The 16,479-nt window shown below is 46.7% G+C and overlaps 4 protein-coding genes across 4 annotated transcripts, besides 1 other annotated feature; 3 read left to right on the forward strand and 1 right to left on the reverse strand.

Moving 5' to 3' along the window:
• Positions 1-1,484: 1,484 nt before the first annotated feature.
• Positions 1,485-4,001, forward strand: FPSE_09041 (uncharacterized protein; the record flags this gene model as incomplete). Its single annotated transcript, XM_009262158.1, has 8 exons — positions 1,485-1,600; positions 1,725-1,826; positions 1,877-1,944; positions 2,022-2,132; positions 2,178-3,259; positions 3,315-3,381; positions 3,433-3,873; positions 3,940-4,001. 8 exons carry the CDS (start codon positions 1,485-1,487, stop codon positions 3,999-4,001), a joined length of 2,049 nt encoding a protein of 682 aa, XP_009260433.1.
• Positions 4,002-6,090: 2,089 nt separating this feature from the next.
• FPSE_09042 (uncharacterized protein) lies at positions 6,091-6,753 on the forward strand (the record flags this gene model as incomplete). The annotated part of the gene is made up of 1 exon (XM_009262159.1): positions 6,091-6,753. One exon carries the CDS (start codon positions 6,091-6,093, stop codon positions 6,751-6,753), a length of 663 nt encoding a protein of 220 aa, XP_009260434.1.
• A 201-nt stretch (positions 6,754-6,954) lies between these two features.
• Positions 6,955-6,981: a microsatellite.
• A 543-nt stretch (positions 6,982-7,524) lies between these two features.
• Positions 7,525-8,011, forward strand: FPSE_09043 (uncharacterized protein; the record flags this gene model as incomplete). Its single annotated transcript, XM_009262160.1, has 2 exons — positions 7,525-7,531; positions 7,827-8,011. The coding sequence occupies 2 exons, from the start codon at positions 7,525-7,527 to the stop codon at positions 8,009-8,011; spliced, it is 192 nt and encodes a 63-aa protein (XP_009260435.1).
• Positions 8,012-8,697: 686 nt separating this feature from the next.
• FPSE_09044 (uncharacterized protein) lies at positions 8,698-10,356 on the reverse strand (the record flags this gene model as incomplete). Its single annotated transcript, XM_009262161.1, has 1 exon — positions 8,698-10,356. One exon carries the CDS (start codon positions 10,354-10,356, stop codon positions 8,698-8,700), a length of 1,659 nt encoding a protein of 552 aa, XP_009260436.1.
• Positions 10,357-16,479: the final 6,123 nt, after the last annotated feature.

Raw genomic sequence — 16,479 nt, forward strand, 5'->3', positions numbered from 1 at the left:
AATATCGCCAAGACCGATAGTATATATAATATAGTCCCTGTGGAGTGTGTCAGAATGTCATCGACTCATCTATTCTCCGGATGAAAACCACTGGCCATTCGGACTTACTTGAATGAGGGGCCGCGATCTGATCGTATCGGATTTTGTGAATGACCGGGAACACTCAGGTATTTAACTTGGCGCCTTTGTGTATTTGCTTAAAAAGTCAGTCGGTCTGATGCCTGCATGTGGTAGCTGTGTCTGTGTTGTATTTGTGTTGGAGGAATGAAAGTTTGAGTTGATGAAAACATGAGATCACTTTTAGTGTATGTATGGCAAAAGTGGACTAACAATTTCGTCTGGATTGCTTTGAATTCCTATTATTTTACTACTTGCCTGGTAGGCAGGCAAAGCGTCGGCAAATGTTTTTCTGTGCTGCCTAGGAGGTAGGAAACTCGCTCTGCAATCATTTTTTATTGTTATACACAACAATTGTGCATCTACTGACTTGCTTGCAGCAAGCAGCAAATATACTGAGCAGTCTACCACCATTCCGGCATTTGTCAATAATAGCAAATCAAAACATGTACTGGTTGATTGTTAGAGTGTTTCCCAAACTTTTCATGTATCGCGGAACTACCAGTGAGTTAAAAGATGAGTTTACAGATTACTTCTCGAGGTAGTACTGTATTTGCGGTGTTCATTGCTCTTGTTCCCCGCTGAGTAGTAGATATGCAGTTGTAAGAGTCTAGACCCAGACCGATTTGCAGATTGGCTAGCTCCGTGTACCGGAGGTGGGGGCTCATTTACTCCGATGTCGTCCCGCATAGCCGCACTCCAACTGTGCTGAGCTTGTGGCAACTGCTACATAGGTCAGTACCTAGTATGTACTCCTCATGATTAGCCGTTGAAAGCATAAGAGACCAAATTGGTTAATTAGTTTATGATATTTTGGTCAGAATTCTTAGGCTGTTTATTTCTATCCCCTAAAGCTTATACCTTGATCTAGATATGTACCGTGCAACGGTTCTAGTGCGCCACCACACGTTCCTCCGGTGGCGTCTATACGCACACGCGATTGGCTACCTGGCACGAACAGATCCCCCGCATTTTTTACGGGACTGCCGGACGACGACGTCGGAGGGTGATTGTGAATGTCTTGACTCTTAGTGACTGGTGCGGTGCCATTTAGTACCATTTAGTGCCATCCTCTCTTTTTTTAAATTGAGTCTTGCCCCAGGTTTGTGTCCGGCTTCGCTCCGATCCAGAGCCAAACCTTCCTAGGCTTAGCAGCAGCCTCTCCCACCTCCCTCTCTTCCTCCAACAACTTTTTTGACTTTTTCCAATCCTCCTCGACTCCGAAGCAAAGACAACCAAAGACTGGAATCTTTGAATTCTCTTGCTCTTTGCTGGGCGCTTGTGCTCAATTACGCAATTGACATTGACATCTTTTCACCACCCACCCCGACTTTCCTCCTCCTCCAAACCCATACATCTACTCCACGATGCTCCGAAGTCGCCCTACGAGACAGGCTATTCGTGCCTTTGGCCACGCGAGGGCCCGAACGACGCTGCCCGCGACGCAAAGAACAAAAGCCACTGCTACCACTTCTGCCGCGCCGTACGTTTCCAGTTGTCTTTCTTGATTATCGACGCTCTCACAACCTCGTTTGCGGTGTCACGCTTCGTCAACTGACGTTTCAATATCAATCTCATCTCCATCATGTTGCTGATCTACCTCACAGTCAAACTCGCCCGGTGCCCAGCCCTGCCTTCAACTTGGAGCCCGAATCTCGCCGTCATGTTCAGCCTCTTGTCAACCGATCAAATCCCGAGATGGATGAGTCGTAAGAACCCTCTCTCAAACCGCAATGCGCCATTACTCATGTGCCTTTAGTTTCATTGGAAAGTCCGGTGGCGAGATCTTTCACGAGATGATGCTCAGACACGATGTGAAGCATATTTGTTTGTCTCACTTCTCCAGCCGAACTTGATCTTTGTCGACAGTGCCAAATGAGAACCCACCTGCTAACTAGTCCCAGTTGGCTACCCCGGAGGTGCTATCCTTCCTGTCTTTGACGCTATCTACAACTCGAAACACTTCGATTTTATCCTGCCCCGACACGAACAAGGTGCCGGCCACATGGCACAAGGTACGATTCGCTTCCTTGAACAAGGTTTATATTAACATATCGTAGGCTACGCACGAGCCACCGGTAAGCCTGGTGTTGTACTCGTCACATCAGGCCCAGGAGCGACCAATGTCATCACACCCATGCAAGATGCTCTCTCAGACGGCACCCCCATCGTGGTCTTTACTGGACAGGTCGTGACAAGTGCCATCGGATCGGACGCGTTCCAAGAGTGTGATACTGTGGGCATTAGCAGGAGTGCATGCAAGTGGAACTGCATGGTTACAAGCATCGCTGAGCTACCGCGACGAATTAACGAGGCTTTCGAGATTGCTACTAGCGGTCGTCCTGGTCCCGTTCTTATCGATCTTCCTAAGGATATTACAGCCGGAATTCTTCGAAAGGCTATACCGACACAAACTCGCCTGCCCTCTATCCCAAGCATGGCTTCTCAAACCGCCAAACAAGTAATGGAGAAGCAGCTTAACGCCTCCCTCAGTCGTGCTGCTGATCTTATCAAGATAGCCAAGCAGCCTATCATTTACGCTGGCCAGGGCATTATCCAGTCTGAAGGTGGAACTGAGCTTCTTCGCGAGCTGGCCGACAAGTGCTCTATCCCTGTTACGACAACCCTCCAGGGTCTTGGCGCATTTGATGAGCGTGACGAGAAGTCACTACAAATGCTGGGTATGCACGGCATGGCATATGCCAACATGTCGATGCAGGAGGCCGACCTGATTATTGCCCTTGGCGCGCGCTTTGACGATCGCGTTGTCCTAAATACTTCAAAATTTGCTCCTAATGCCAAGGCCGCAGCAGCTGAGAAGCGAGGCGGCATTATTCATTTTGATATCTTGCCCAAGAACATCAACAAGGTCATTCAAGCAACTGAGGCCATTGAGGGCGATGTTGCTACTAACCTCAAGATGCTTATGCCTATGCTTACACCCACAAGCATGGAGCAACGAAGCGGATGGTTCAACAAGATTTCTGAATGGAAGGCCAAGTGGCCCCTGTCCAACTATGAGCACTCTGACGCTCCGGGAGGCAGCGGTCTCATTAAGCCTCAGACCCTGATTGAAGAGCTGAGCGATCTCACCTCTAAAATTGACAAGAAGACAATTATCTCTACTGGAGTCGGTCAGCATGTGAGTTTCCCATGAGCAGCCAACACTATCACGAACACAAACTGACCTGAAGTAGCAAATGTGGGTGGCACAGCACTACTCGTGGAGAGAGCCTCGATCATTTGTCACAAGTGGTGGACTAGGTAAGTGAAGGTTTTGCGCCTTGGCCCCTTCTATCTGACTCTGGGATACAGGCACGATGGGCTTTGGACTGCCAAGTGCGATCGGAATTGCGGTAGCGAAGCCAGACGCCCTCGTGATCGACATCGACGGCGATGCGTCCTTCAACATGACCCTAACAGAGCTCTCCACCGCTGCTCAATTTAACATTGGCGTCAAGGTTATTATTCTCAACAACGAGGAGCAAGGCATGGTTACCCAATGGCAGAACCTGTTTTATGAGGATCGCTATGCACACACCCACCAGAAGAACCCCGACTTTATCAAGCTAGCCGACGCAATGGGCGTGCAGGCGAGAAAGGTCACCAAGCCAGATGACGTTCGGGCTAGCCTCGAGTGGCTCATCAACACAGACGGCCCAGCTCTTCTTGAGGTTGTTACCGACAAGAAGGTCCCTCTCCTGCCTATGGTACCAGCAGGCGCTGGTCTCCACGAGTTCTTGGTTTATGACAAGGGTAAGCTATAGTTCTTGAAAATGTGAAACGATAATATGGCCATTTGCTAACAGCGTTCGATTACAGAGAAGGACAAGGCTCGACGTCAGCTAATGCGTGAGCGAACCAGTGGTCTCCACGGTTCTTGATCAAAAAGTGGGAGGAAGTAAAGATGACGGGTGAAAATTTCCAGGGGTCTATGAGGCACATTGGTATCGTAACATTGCGTTGATTCTGTGATAATCTTACTTAACTATATTGCAATTAGGGCAGTCGCCTTTTTTTTTTTACCTATAAGTTGTGTACTAGCTCACTTGTTTGTGGCGATCTACTAAGTACTAATTTGCCACTATTTCTGCATTTGTCAAGAGTATAGAATCATCATGGGAGTCCGGGATCTTGAGGGTAGAGTCGATTGAAGCGATTGTAATTAACCAATCCAAGAACATGGAATTCGACATGGCGACGTTGGCATAAATCCATATCAGAAGGAATAAAGATAAAGGTCTATCCTATTAACCACGATTCTATGAGTATTTAGAGTGTTTGGAAGATAGATACGCTTGTTCCTCGATAGCCTTCTTCCTCTTCTGATCATCCCTCTAATGCTTGCGGTGAATCCGTCCACATACCTTCTCCTTGCTCTTATCAGCTCTCTTCTCTCGCTTAAGAGCTTTCTCTTTAGCGCAATTATTTGAATCTGTATGGTTCCTAATGCATTTATACTGTTCAACTATAAAACGGTGACATATATGCGCAGATTGAAAATACAATATATCATTGCAATAAAGTCGATCTCATGATAGCTGAGTCTCTGTTAGTACAGCAATGAACAACTGAGCTCTATAATTTAGGCTAGAAAAGTCATGATTGACTTTCAAATTGTACCAAAACACCTGTTATTATCTTTTGATCAAAATCGGGGGCTTTGTTTATTTCTACCGTCTAGATACAGTAGCGTTATCCCTCCATTTCCACTCCCTTAAACCCCCTTCCAACCTTGTCACAGGTATGAATTGGCAGCTTCTGGTTACATACCATACCACGTTCTGCATTCCAACTGCAGCAGCTTTTCTGCGAATTCGTTGCGTATCTAGTGGGTAGCAGAAAGGTTGGCTTCCTAAGTCTTAGGCTATAAAGATAAGTAGTCTAAGAAGCATAGTCTAAGTGACCTAAGCTGCCCTAATTATTTTGTCTCTTATGCTCCTGGCGGTCAATTTTTCTGATACCCTAAGGCGTATACCTCCAAAAAGACATTCGAGTTTCTCACTAAAGCGTTTGCGAAACTTGCAGTCCTAGAGCGGCTCAGGGAGAATTGTTAAGATAACTGCCATTGCAGGTTCTGGCCTCAGATATAGCACTGCCAGCAGGGGGTTTTAACTGCGCCCCATTTGTTGTTGTATAAAACGAGCTCTGTCATTCTTTGGCTTCTTCGGTTTTGGACGTTGTGAGGCTGGGATTCCTGATCTAGGGCGTTTTCCTCCTGTTGGCGAATCCCGTGCAGTGACATCTGGTGATGAATCCTGTGTAGCAGGCGTTGGTTGTTTACCCTTTTGCATATAAGGGTAGCGAATTCATGGCTTAGTGGACAGTTCTGGCGAAAAGACTATACCTATGCCATGATTTGGTGTTGTCGATGAGGCACGGGAGCCGTTTGGCGAGCTTCCTGGCAATGTTGAATTTTTCGGAGTGAGATTGGCTTTTGTGGGAGATGCTGCTCTGCCCTCAGGGTATTAGCCGCTGGAAGCATAAGAGATAAAATCAGTATATCAGCTTATGCTACTTAGACTATACTCTTTAGGTTATTTATTTTTATAACCTAAGACTTAGGAGGTCAACTTACCAATAGGCTAGAGAACTGAGTATTATAAAGTGGGATAACATGTATAAAAAAGCTGATATAGACTAGATAACTAAGGAAGAAGATCTAACTGAACAGAAGGGAATTTCCTCTTCTTTATACATCAATAGCCTCAATTCACACATGAATTGCCTGTATGAGTCACCTAAGGCTTGTCTAGGCCTTTGTCTGTTGTTTGGACAATCAGACCCTATTTGCTTCGTTGATTGTTAATATTAGATAGAAGATATATAATAAGAAGACTTGTGAGAGTGTTAGTTAAAGTACAATTAATCATTAATGAGTGGGAATGCTAGAGACTGTGAATCACTGTCCATCTTGCTGCTATATATACAGCCATCTCGCAGATCCTCTCGGTTATTGAAAACACCTCCAAGATGGATGAAGACAACACGATGGAAGGTAACCCCAATCACTGCGCCGATGAAGATAACATGATGGAGGGTAACCCTCTCCTCTACCTCTATATCGGAACTACAAGGGATTCAGTGGTCACAGATCTGAAAGCAGAGCTTGCTGAGGTCAAGAAACAGCTGGCTGCTCGGGAGGAGCAATTCATCGAATTATCTCAGAGAACTGCAGCAATGCAAACTGAGTTCTCTAACATCGTTGCTACCCTGAACCAGAAAAACACAGACTTCAATAAGAGATTCAGCAAAACAAAGGCAGATGCAGCCCAGCGTGCTGAAACCATCGACGAAAAGCTTGAAATTCTGGATGAAAGATATACCAGAGCATATGAGGCCCAAACTGAGCAGGCAGAATATCTTTGGTCCTGCTATGCCCGAACCAGAGATGATGAAATCGAGGCTCTTACCGGAAGACTTGATGCAGTAGAGAACGAGGTCAAGATCATGGAAATTGGGTCCATGCGAATCAAGCGCGATGCTATCCAAAAAGACCATCTATCTAGCAAATTATGGATGGCACTGACTGGAGATCGGCCATCACCAACACCGGACAGGAAGCGCCAGGCACGAGAAGCTCGCCTACCACTGCCAGAGAGACTAATGAGTGACGAGTCCGAGTCCGAGGGATGAACCACGAAGGACGACCCCAAGGGACGACCCCAAGGGACGACCCCAAGGAACTGAATGATGGATCCTCTGCGCTTGTGCGCGAGGGCTTAGCAGAAGAAAGGCTGCAATTGGAATGCAGGAAACAACACGGCAATACAGCAAGGAGCTATTGATTCTACTACGTAGGTGGAATGGGATCAGAATGGTCTAAAAGCAAACAAAATGGATGGATGGGTGGATGGATGGATGCTCCTATACTTAGATAGTACAACAAATAAATTCCCCAAGATTTCACCCACAAGAAGAGACAATGCACCCATTATCGCAAGTAATTGGAATAATTATACACAGTTCATATATTTAAATGACTATATTCGACAGTAATAAGGGTAACCCCTTCAACCATTAGATGTGTCTAAGGCAATACGCATACGCAGGTACCTTTACAAACGGACAGGTACTCACAACATTAAATTCAACGTTCAAATGAGCAAAATACTTAAATATAGACCTGTATCAGTACCCAACTATAAATATCTATATCAAGGATGATGTAAATGCATTACTGCTATTGAATCCAGAATCTATATCATTCAGTATGTATTGCTACTATTAAGCGTTGGCGCAAGTTGATGTTGAGAACCTGTTTCGATGGTATAAGCCTGCGAGACGACGTCGGTTTGAAGTGGTATCTATGCTTGAGGAGACGAATACAAGTGTCCATACCACCGGAACCAAGAAACGCAACTCGCTGGTACATATTCTTTCAGGAGGAACAATACTGATAATAAGATGATACGTAGGTAACGACTGCTGTCTCGTCTACTGAGTAGCAAATAAAAGCGATCTCTAAGTTTTAGGATATAAAAATAAATGACCTAAAATTATAGTCTAAATACTAGCATAAACCGACTTATGAATTCCGTCTCTTATACCTCAAGCGTCCAACTATTCTACTATACTGAGGCCCGTTCACGAAACAGGAGGGTTTTCTTCGTCGTTAATGAGTGGTGGGCAGACTGCTCTCAATGCCAGATCTAGAACTACAAGACAGAATTCAGGGTTGGGACTCTGTAAAGTTTATCATTATACAGAGACGGATGGCCCCGGCTCACGTCCCGACCCAACGATCATCTCTTCTGGCGATGAGGAAGATTCTGAGAGCGATCGTTACAGCAGTGTACGATTCAAAATCGACTCTCTTGATGATGAGAAATATGCTATTCGGATAGCTTCTGAGGGTGATGGAAATCCTAGGGCAGAAACGCCGGCCTCCTAAGTTTTAGGGCAGAAAAATAAATAGCCTAAGACTTTAGATCTATATGTCATGAAGTAATCAAATAATTTTACTTTTTATGCTTCTGAGGGCCAATTTGTCTAACATAATGTCGTCGCTCCTATAAAGAAAGGTAGCTAGCTGCGTTGGTCATGAAACCAAATCTACTTGTTTTAAAGAAATCTCTAAAGCAAAATTGCGAATATAGAAATCATTCTTATTGCTAGTTAGATAAACTCTCGGTGATATGAGTCAAGTAGCAAAGAGGTAGTAGTTATCTTGATCATTTGTATTATCATAGTATAACATGTGTTTCAACATAAAACTCATTAAAGCTTGCTAACCACGATGCACCATTAACCATTCCACGTTTTCTGTTTCCATCCACACATTGCCCATTAGTGGCAGATAAGTGACAAACTATCGCTATCCCTCACACGAGGCGTAAAAGCGTGCTTGCCTTTGAGTTCCATCATCGTGTTCCATGAGCCTGAGCCGACATACATGCATGACCTGGCAAAAGAAACCGTAGCGCCTGTTCATGATCGTAACGTATAGTAAAAAACAATTGCTGACCGCCCATTCAGGTATCTCGAGTGCAAACAAAAAAAGAAGATTCGGTATCGTAACGTTGCCAAGCATGGCTTTTCGTAGAAATAGTAAAAGAAGTGATGTCATGAAAACATGTCTCATTGCAAAAATATTTGCTGAGGATGTCCGCTGCTGTCGGCCTCACAGAAGCCAAACCTTCGTGTTGGCATTGGACCTGTTTCCTCGGATTGCCGAGACTGTGATCGGGGCTCGCGGAGCTGGTTTGTTACGTTAATATCAACAAGCATTTCGACAAGTGCCTCTGCGTCCTTGTGTAGGTTGGATAGATCATCCTTGGTGCAAGCCAGGCTCCCGTCAGCTCGTGGCGCACGGTACGCCGCAAAGACGATTCCACGGTTGGGGTTCGATGGTTGTACTGATGCGGATGAAGAGCTTGAGTTTCTCGAGGCGACCGACCCGTTTCCTGACCCCTGGCCGGTGTGGAATGCATGAGCATAACCTCTTGCAAACTCATCATGGCGGAAGTTTTGAGGCCTGTACTCAATCCATCCCGGGGTCTTGAGGATCTTTCTGTGGCTCGCAGTTGAGATCTGCACTGGCGCGTTGACGTTTTCCATTCCATAGGAAGCGAGAAGACGACCGGCCAAGGGTCTGAACTTCTTTCCTGGAGAGCACAAGCCGGTGGAAACATCAGATTGAGGTTGAGAATAGTCAGTCCACAAGTTGACAACATAAACGAAGTCGAATTCATAGCGTGCGGCAATTCTGGCTGCCTCAAAGGCGCCGGCGACGGCGGGTTTGCTGGCATGAACAAGAGGAGTCAATACTAGCAAAGAAGAACGATTGGAACCAGGGGCAGAGTGCATAGCTGAGGGCATTGATGTGTCAACATTCGCCGTTTCTTCGGGGGCTAGTTCAGCAATGTCATCATCACTTAGTTCAAAGAACTCGTTGAAGTCTGGTTCTCGGAGCGTAGAACTGCTGACGGAAAGCCTGTTCGTGTAGGGATCCTGGCTAGTCAGACTTGCAGCCTTGCGTACTCGTCTCTGTTCCAAAGTCTCGGCAAAATGGCGTCGAATGTCTCTGCAGACAGCCTTGTTGAGAATGTCGATCGACTTTGATGCTGTTAATTGTGCGATATGAAGGGGTCTAAGCTCCGGAGAAGAGTCTGGGGTTGGAGGCTTCCGCTGAGGCAGTGCCGGAAGTTCCTTGTCGTGGAAGTATTGAGGGCTTGAGGTAGCCTCATCTTCCAGGTCCGATGATGGAGGAGTCTCGAGCCGCGAGCCGCCTGCTGCTCGCTTCCTAGGAGATCGATGCAGGAGGCTGCACTCACTACGAGCCTCCATAGATGGTTTTCGATCGCGAGTAGGCGATGAGGCACAAGTTCCTCCTTGACTCGTTGGTGGTCGAGGGAATTGACAAACATCAAAGTTATCTGAGAGGGAGTCTGCTTGTATAGGCATGAAAGAAGCCTTGAGAGGAGAGTATTGCGACTGGAGAGAATCCGACCGGGATATAGGGCTGTGGAAGCTGGTGAAGTCCATTTGATGAGGAGAACCAGAACCGGGGAAAGAAGGAACTCGGCTCGCGGGCGGTTTCCTCACCTCTTCTCGCGCAGCCATGCGGCTAGTTTTTGGGCGGATGAAAGAAGGCGAAGGAAACTGCGGTATAGTAGGAGGGGCAGAAGCTGGCTGGGTGGAAGCTGGCTGGGCTGCCTGTACATGATGATCGCTCAAGGCAGCTGGAGTCTTCTTCTTCGCGAAGAAGCGCTCGAGGCTCCCAAAACCATTGGCCATTTTGAACCTTAATTTGTGAGTAAGTGAAGTCGATGTTGCGCAGAGTGACTGGGGCGAGGGTTGTCAGCGAATTGGAATAGAAACCAAGGGCTACCTCGTGCTTGGAGGTGCACAAGAAGAGAAATATTGATTGTTACATACCTGGTCCGATGCGATGAAGGGCTCTGAATGGAGGAAAAGAAGAGGCAAGAGAACGCCAAAGTGACTCTTGAGGTGAACCAGAGCCACTTGCGGTGGAAATTGGTATTCTGTGAGATCCAAGCAAAACAGTTCGTACTAGAATCAAAGCTGAATGGCGCAGTATGTTCGGTGACGATTCAGGTGTGACTGTATCAAACAGTGATAAGGAAAGAGAAATAAAGAGCGAAATAGTTCATATCCACGAGGGCAGATGCGACGTAAAATCCTAGGACGACTCGGTTATGAGAGAGCGAAAGTCGAATATGTTTCGAGAGCTCCAGGGATATTTTCGATGTTGGTATCGCGATATAGTGCGCTTGTCTCCCTTACTCTGCTTGGTGTTGTGCGTTGTAAATGTCTTTGGGTCCTGTAAGCTTCACCACAATGAAGCTGTGCTTCCGCCGTTGTAGCAGGCGATATCGATGCTGACGCTACAAGCTGCAAGCAACAGAGGAGCACCAAAATGATGCTGTGCGAGATGTAAAGGTAGTAGTGCAGACCGGTAAAATGAGAGAAATGTTACACGGCAGGTGCAACGGAGCGAGTGTATGTCGAAAGAAGGAATCTGTGTGTGATGTTTGGGTTGCACAAGGAACCACTGAGGGCAAACGGTGCCTGGATCTTTCCAACCGCTGCCGCCGTTACAATGAACCAACTGCCTTGCCTGTGTGGAGATTTCCAACGAAAAAAAGAAAAACAAACAGAGTTAACTTTCTTGGAATGCTGTAATCTTAAAAGGTTTCAAACGAGAAGACTCTTGCTCTCGTCCAATATCATCATGAGAGACAGTCTGGGACAAAGGGAGACTTATAAGCTAAAATAGGTACTAAGATATCCAGCAGGGAAGGGAATGCCCACTTCGACGTTGGAGGTGCGATACGTACAGCGCAACGTCTGTGGCTGTTGTGGGGACGAGGGAACAGGGATAGCAACGCCCTAGGCACTTACTAGCTTACCTTAGTAGCTACCTAGTACCCCGCACACCCATAGCTAACGCCCCTCACTCCCTTGACTCCCGCCGGGTCCCTTCCTTAGATCCCCTCTCCCTGCTTGAACGGACACGAACCTCAGGGTTCCAGAAAAACCGTCCGCTAAAAGCATAAGGAATAAAATTATTAGGTCATTTTATGTCGCTTAGATTATACTCTTTAGGTTATTTATTTGTGTACCCTAAAACTTGGAGGGTCGATTTTTCTGCTACCTAGTAGACGAACTGCCCAGGCTCCATTTCCACCTAACTCCCTTCAACTTCCGAAAACCGTACAAGCCATTCAACCATTCAACTCCTCTGCTATATACCTGGCCATACCTGATTAATCACAGGAATATTACCTGCACTTGCTTTTCATTCATGAAGAGAAACGAGGACGCCACGGACGTTTACCAAAAATGGAAGCGTTCACTCAAGTTCCTGCGGATAGCCACACCCCATGCAACTTCAAATACTCCCAGTCTTGCTCCTATATTCGTCGAGTGCAACTCAATGGAGGACGCAATCCAAACATGAGCAACATGATGATACATGGCGACGCTTAACAAAGGAAGAATTCAGACCCTTCTTACAACTCTCATGTTTGATCCGAGTCTCTGCCTCCTTTATGGCTCAAACCCATCTGCGACTATCTTACTCGCTTCATTATTCGCACATCAAATCATTAGCGTTATCATTGATGACACCACCCTTTTCAAATATTCTTTGTTCAGAAGAACGCCGAGCCTATTATGCTCTTGGAATGCCAAGGATATGTTACGGAATAGCGACACCACTACCGAGCAGGGCTAACTAGAAGCACAACTGCAGGGAGATCCCGGCCCTTGATCTCTCCCCGAGAGGCCAGACGTTGGGCTTGTTTTCTCCCCGGATATCCCACAATAGCCCTAGTTCAAACTAATGGTGGGTGCTTTGCTTTCTCTTCCCTCTTCTTATAGTGAGTCGTATTTGGCTTAGCGTAGCCGTCACCACTTACAACCATGATCCTGGACCTATCCATGTTCTCTCAAATCTTCAGGCTAGCAAAACAATATGCCCAGCATTCCACAATCATAGCTAACATATTCTATGAGCCATCAACTTGTTAGGATCGTATGAATGAGCGTCAGATTCAACCTACATGCAGTCGAACTAAGACTGCAGCGTCCCAAAATTGCAAGCTGATTGTCAAGCTGGGCATACATCAGCCAGGTACAGAGCATGGTTGAGAAGATCATATTCAAGATGGCTTCTCTCTGGCACGTGCTACGACGGGAACCATTGGACCTCATACATGGGTACAGAGTAGGTACTGAACAATTTGGTAGGTCGGTTCCCCGCTACTTACAAGTGACTATAAGCTGGTTGCCAAGGGCGTCATATGTTGCATCAGGACCCTTGAACCCTTTTCTCCTAGGACAACTATTGACATAGTGGTTCTATCGAATAATGGCGCTCTGGCCCAGGAAGTTTCGGGATATGAACGCGCAAGCCCTTGGCAACTTCCGACCTCGGCCCTTCATGACTATCATGGAGAGGTTCCGACTGGATCATCGTTGAAGAGTCCTTGCATGACGACAGAAGCGCAAAGTGTACAACAGTGGGTTTTCAAAAATCGATTGCAAGTCCGAATAGATGTGTCAATACAGAGTAGATCTACTGACAGTCGTGTACCCAATGGTCAACTTTAGCTTCCCACTATAATCACATCCACTCCTCTGTACTCAACAGCCCAGTTGCAACTTTCCGTGCTCGTTCTCTTTATACTACAGTACCTAGCGAGCTGTGACTACAGGGCAGGGCAAATCTCCGGCCGGCACTCTTACCGACACCATGAATATGCACGGGCATGTTCTCGGCCTGTGCATCGAGCGAGTTTCATCAAGTGCCGGAAGATAAACAAGAAGCCAGCTTCGCGAATATTTACGCCCAGATGCCATTTCCAGATCTCAAACTCTTGATCTGCAACGACTTTTCTTCAACAACTCTCAGCGTTGACGCTAGCGCTTGGACAAAATCTGACACACCGCGTCTCCAGGAAGATACAGTAAGCTTTCCAATGTCACAAGTGAGCTAACAGGGTCCCTTCCCCACCTGGTTCCCAGAAAATCTCTCGCTGCAGGTTTAAATACCTAGGTTTGAAAGCAATGCTCTGTAAAACCGTTGCTCTTTACCACCCTGGGGAAATCTGTGCGAAGTGCTGCGGAAAACCTTTCGGCGGATGTGACCTTTTAACAAGCCCTTGTCCTTATGGTTCAGGACACCAGGATGTGGATAGCATATTGCTTCTTTTGTCTCCGGCATGACTGTTCATTGGCCATTCCTGGTGGACTGAGCATGGGACTCCCCGCCTGTTATGGCCGTGCGACTGTCCACTCCCTCCTCGGATTACAGACCCCTGTCGGCCTGCCCTTGCCCCAAGTAAGAGGAGCCATTATAATATCTAGCTCCCCATCCCCTTGTTTTCAGTTGTTTTTGGTGTCAAGACCTGCAGCTATCGACGTAATAACCTACCAGAGACGAAACATGAGTGTGGTCACATGATGCCAACTGTCATGTGCCAAGGTATGCATAGGTAGGTAATCAACATGGTCCCCAGCATCATTCAAGACTGTGCAATCAGAGGAAGCCCAATTTATCCATGGTCGACAGAAAATATCCATTTAATGTTAGGTTTACTTTTCTTTACAAGAATAGTAGTCGTCCGGCTGCTTTCGGGTTACATGGCCTTTTTGCCTTGAAGATCATATATTGCCTGACGATGGCTTTTGTGACAAATTTCTCATCAGTTCTCATAAATATCGCTTTGAACAATGTCTCTGCTAAGCTTTTTCAGGACTCAATCCCATCAATCAAACGCTGTCAAGGATCGGGCCCAAGTCGTTTTCATCCCGCTAATGACATTAGGGTTCACTAACAAGAACCTCCCTTGCTTTCTTCTGGTCATACCATGCAGTCATACGAGCCTGGGTCGCTTAGAGAGGCAGGTTGCAAGCGCATCTGTTTGAAGAAGCTGTTTGATGTCTCATGTGATTTCCAGTTTTGGGTCAATAGAATGGAAAAATGGACAGATCATGAGTGGCAAAAAAAGACAGCTTCTTTTTGCGCGCAGCATCTGTTGTCGAGCACCCGTCATAGTTAGTCACCTTTATCAGCCCATGTCTTTGATACCGGATCTAATATTAATGCACTGCTGTTCTTGACAATCTACTGGGTAGCAGGAAAGTTGACCTCCTAAGTCTTAGGATACAAAAATAAATAGCCTAAAGACTATAGTTTAGTGGCATAAGATGACCTACTAATTTCGTCTCTTATGTTCTCAGCGGCCAATTTTTCTGACGCCCTGAGGACAATGCATCTCAGAGATGTATCTGTGTTACTTCAAGACAAGCCGCTGCTATGCTGGGTTCGAAACTAGCGTCAACCTGCAATATTGACGTGCTCTCCAGGTCATGGGCCGCTTGTCAGACACATCAAGAGGCTCGCTACTTCATGTTGTGAGACTCGAGTAGGAAAACCCCATACTCTTTGGGAACAACCGATGTTGTTTTCATACGTGTATGAAACCGCCTCAAGCCACAGCCGAAAAGAGAAATAAGAGAAATTTCTCGAACCTGAAGCTTTGGCTCCCTAGTAGGTAGCAAAAATATTAGCTTCCTAAGTCTTAGGCTATAAAAATAAGTACCTGTCTAAGAAGCATAGTCTAAGTGACCTAAGCTGCCCTAATAATTTCATCTCTTATGCTCCTATCGGTTAATTTTTCTGATACCCTGAAGGCTCCCTTTTACGTAGTAAGCCAAGTTCAAAGGATCGAGGCGTAGCCAATTCCAAAGATTACGAGTTGACATACCGTGTCGTCGGGGTCATACTAGTCGATCTATCACAAAATACGGCCAGAATTAAGAATCGAGGCCCGTGGTAATGCAGTTCGGTCGGTTGTGACATCTGATTATGATCGATATCTCACTTGATGTTACGCTGTATCAGGTCTGTGGTCGTGTTGAGGAACCCATCTCATCAGCAACCCACGGCATGCCGCAGGAGTGTCACCAACACTGCGAAGCTGGCCTGTGCGACCTGGCGTTGCATCAAGTCGCCCAAGTCTTGTTGGTGGTGCCAATAATTTGACTGGCCACGGTATGCCTGCAACCCAGAGCAAAAGTCACCCATGTGCTGGATCTTGAAAACGGCTGTCGCCTGTCCAGGGCCAGTCCCGACGACAAGGACAGGCCAAATTAATGAGATTCTACTCTGGAGGATCTGGCCAACAGTTTATCCGTAGAGTTGAACTAATCCTTGTACCGGTAGCTGCATTACCGTCTTGCATGCATCCTTCACAGATGTCTGCGCATGCCGAGAGATATCACAATAGAGAGTTTATTGCTTCCGAAAATCCATCCAAACATCTGTTCTCAAAGGGCCAGAGAACATCAAGATTTGAGCTTCACTAATCTCGTCTACAGTCCCGCAAGATTCCCTCACCCGAATTCTCAACATCGCTTGAATCCCTTTTGCTCCCTTGCTTTATGCTTACTACCTATTCTAAAATCGTAGAGCCGAGTCAACCAACAACACGACTGGAGCATCGCGTCGTCTCCATTCTTCATCCCTCACGTCGACCCCACCAGAACAGGCCTAATATGCAAGCCATGCAGAACCCTGTTCCCAGTCAGTCAACCTAGCTCGGCCTAGACAGGTCCTATCTCACCGTTGAACTACGCGGATCTGGCCCGCGGCCACGCGAGCGGGAACGGCGAACGACACCGAGAGACATAAAAAGCACATACTATGCGTTTCGCGCACGCTACTGTAAGAGCCTCCTTTCCTTCTGCCAGCAGTCAGACACAAATGCGCGTGTTCTTGCATGATGCGTTCTTGTTGTCTCTCATCGTTGTCACAAGTGCAACGAACTCGAGTCTACTCCTGCAGCACCCTCGCTGCCGCAGGAACCCGCAGCGCCACTATTGCGGTGG

The sequence above is a fragment of the Fusarium pseudograminearum genome, chromosome 1 (assembly GCF_000303195.2).
Source record: "Fusarium pseudograminearum CS3096 chromosome 1, whole genome shotgun sequence".
Classification (NCBI taxonomy): domain Eukaryota; kingdom Fungi; phylum Ascomycota; class Sordariomycetes; order Hypocreales; family Nectriaceae; genus Fusarium; species Fusarium pseudograminearum.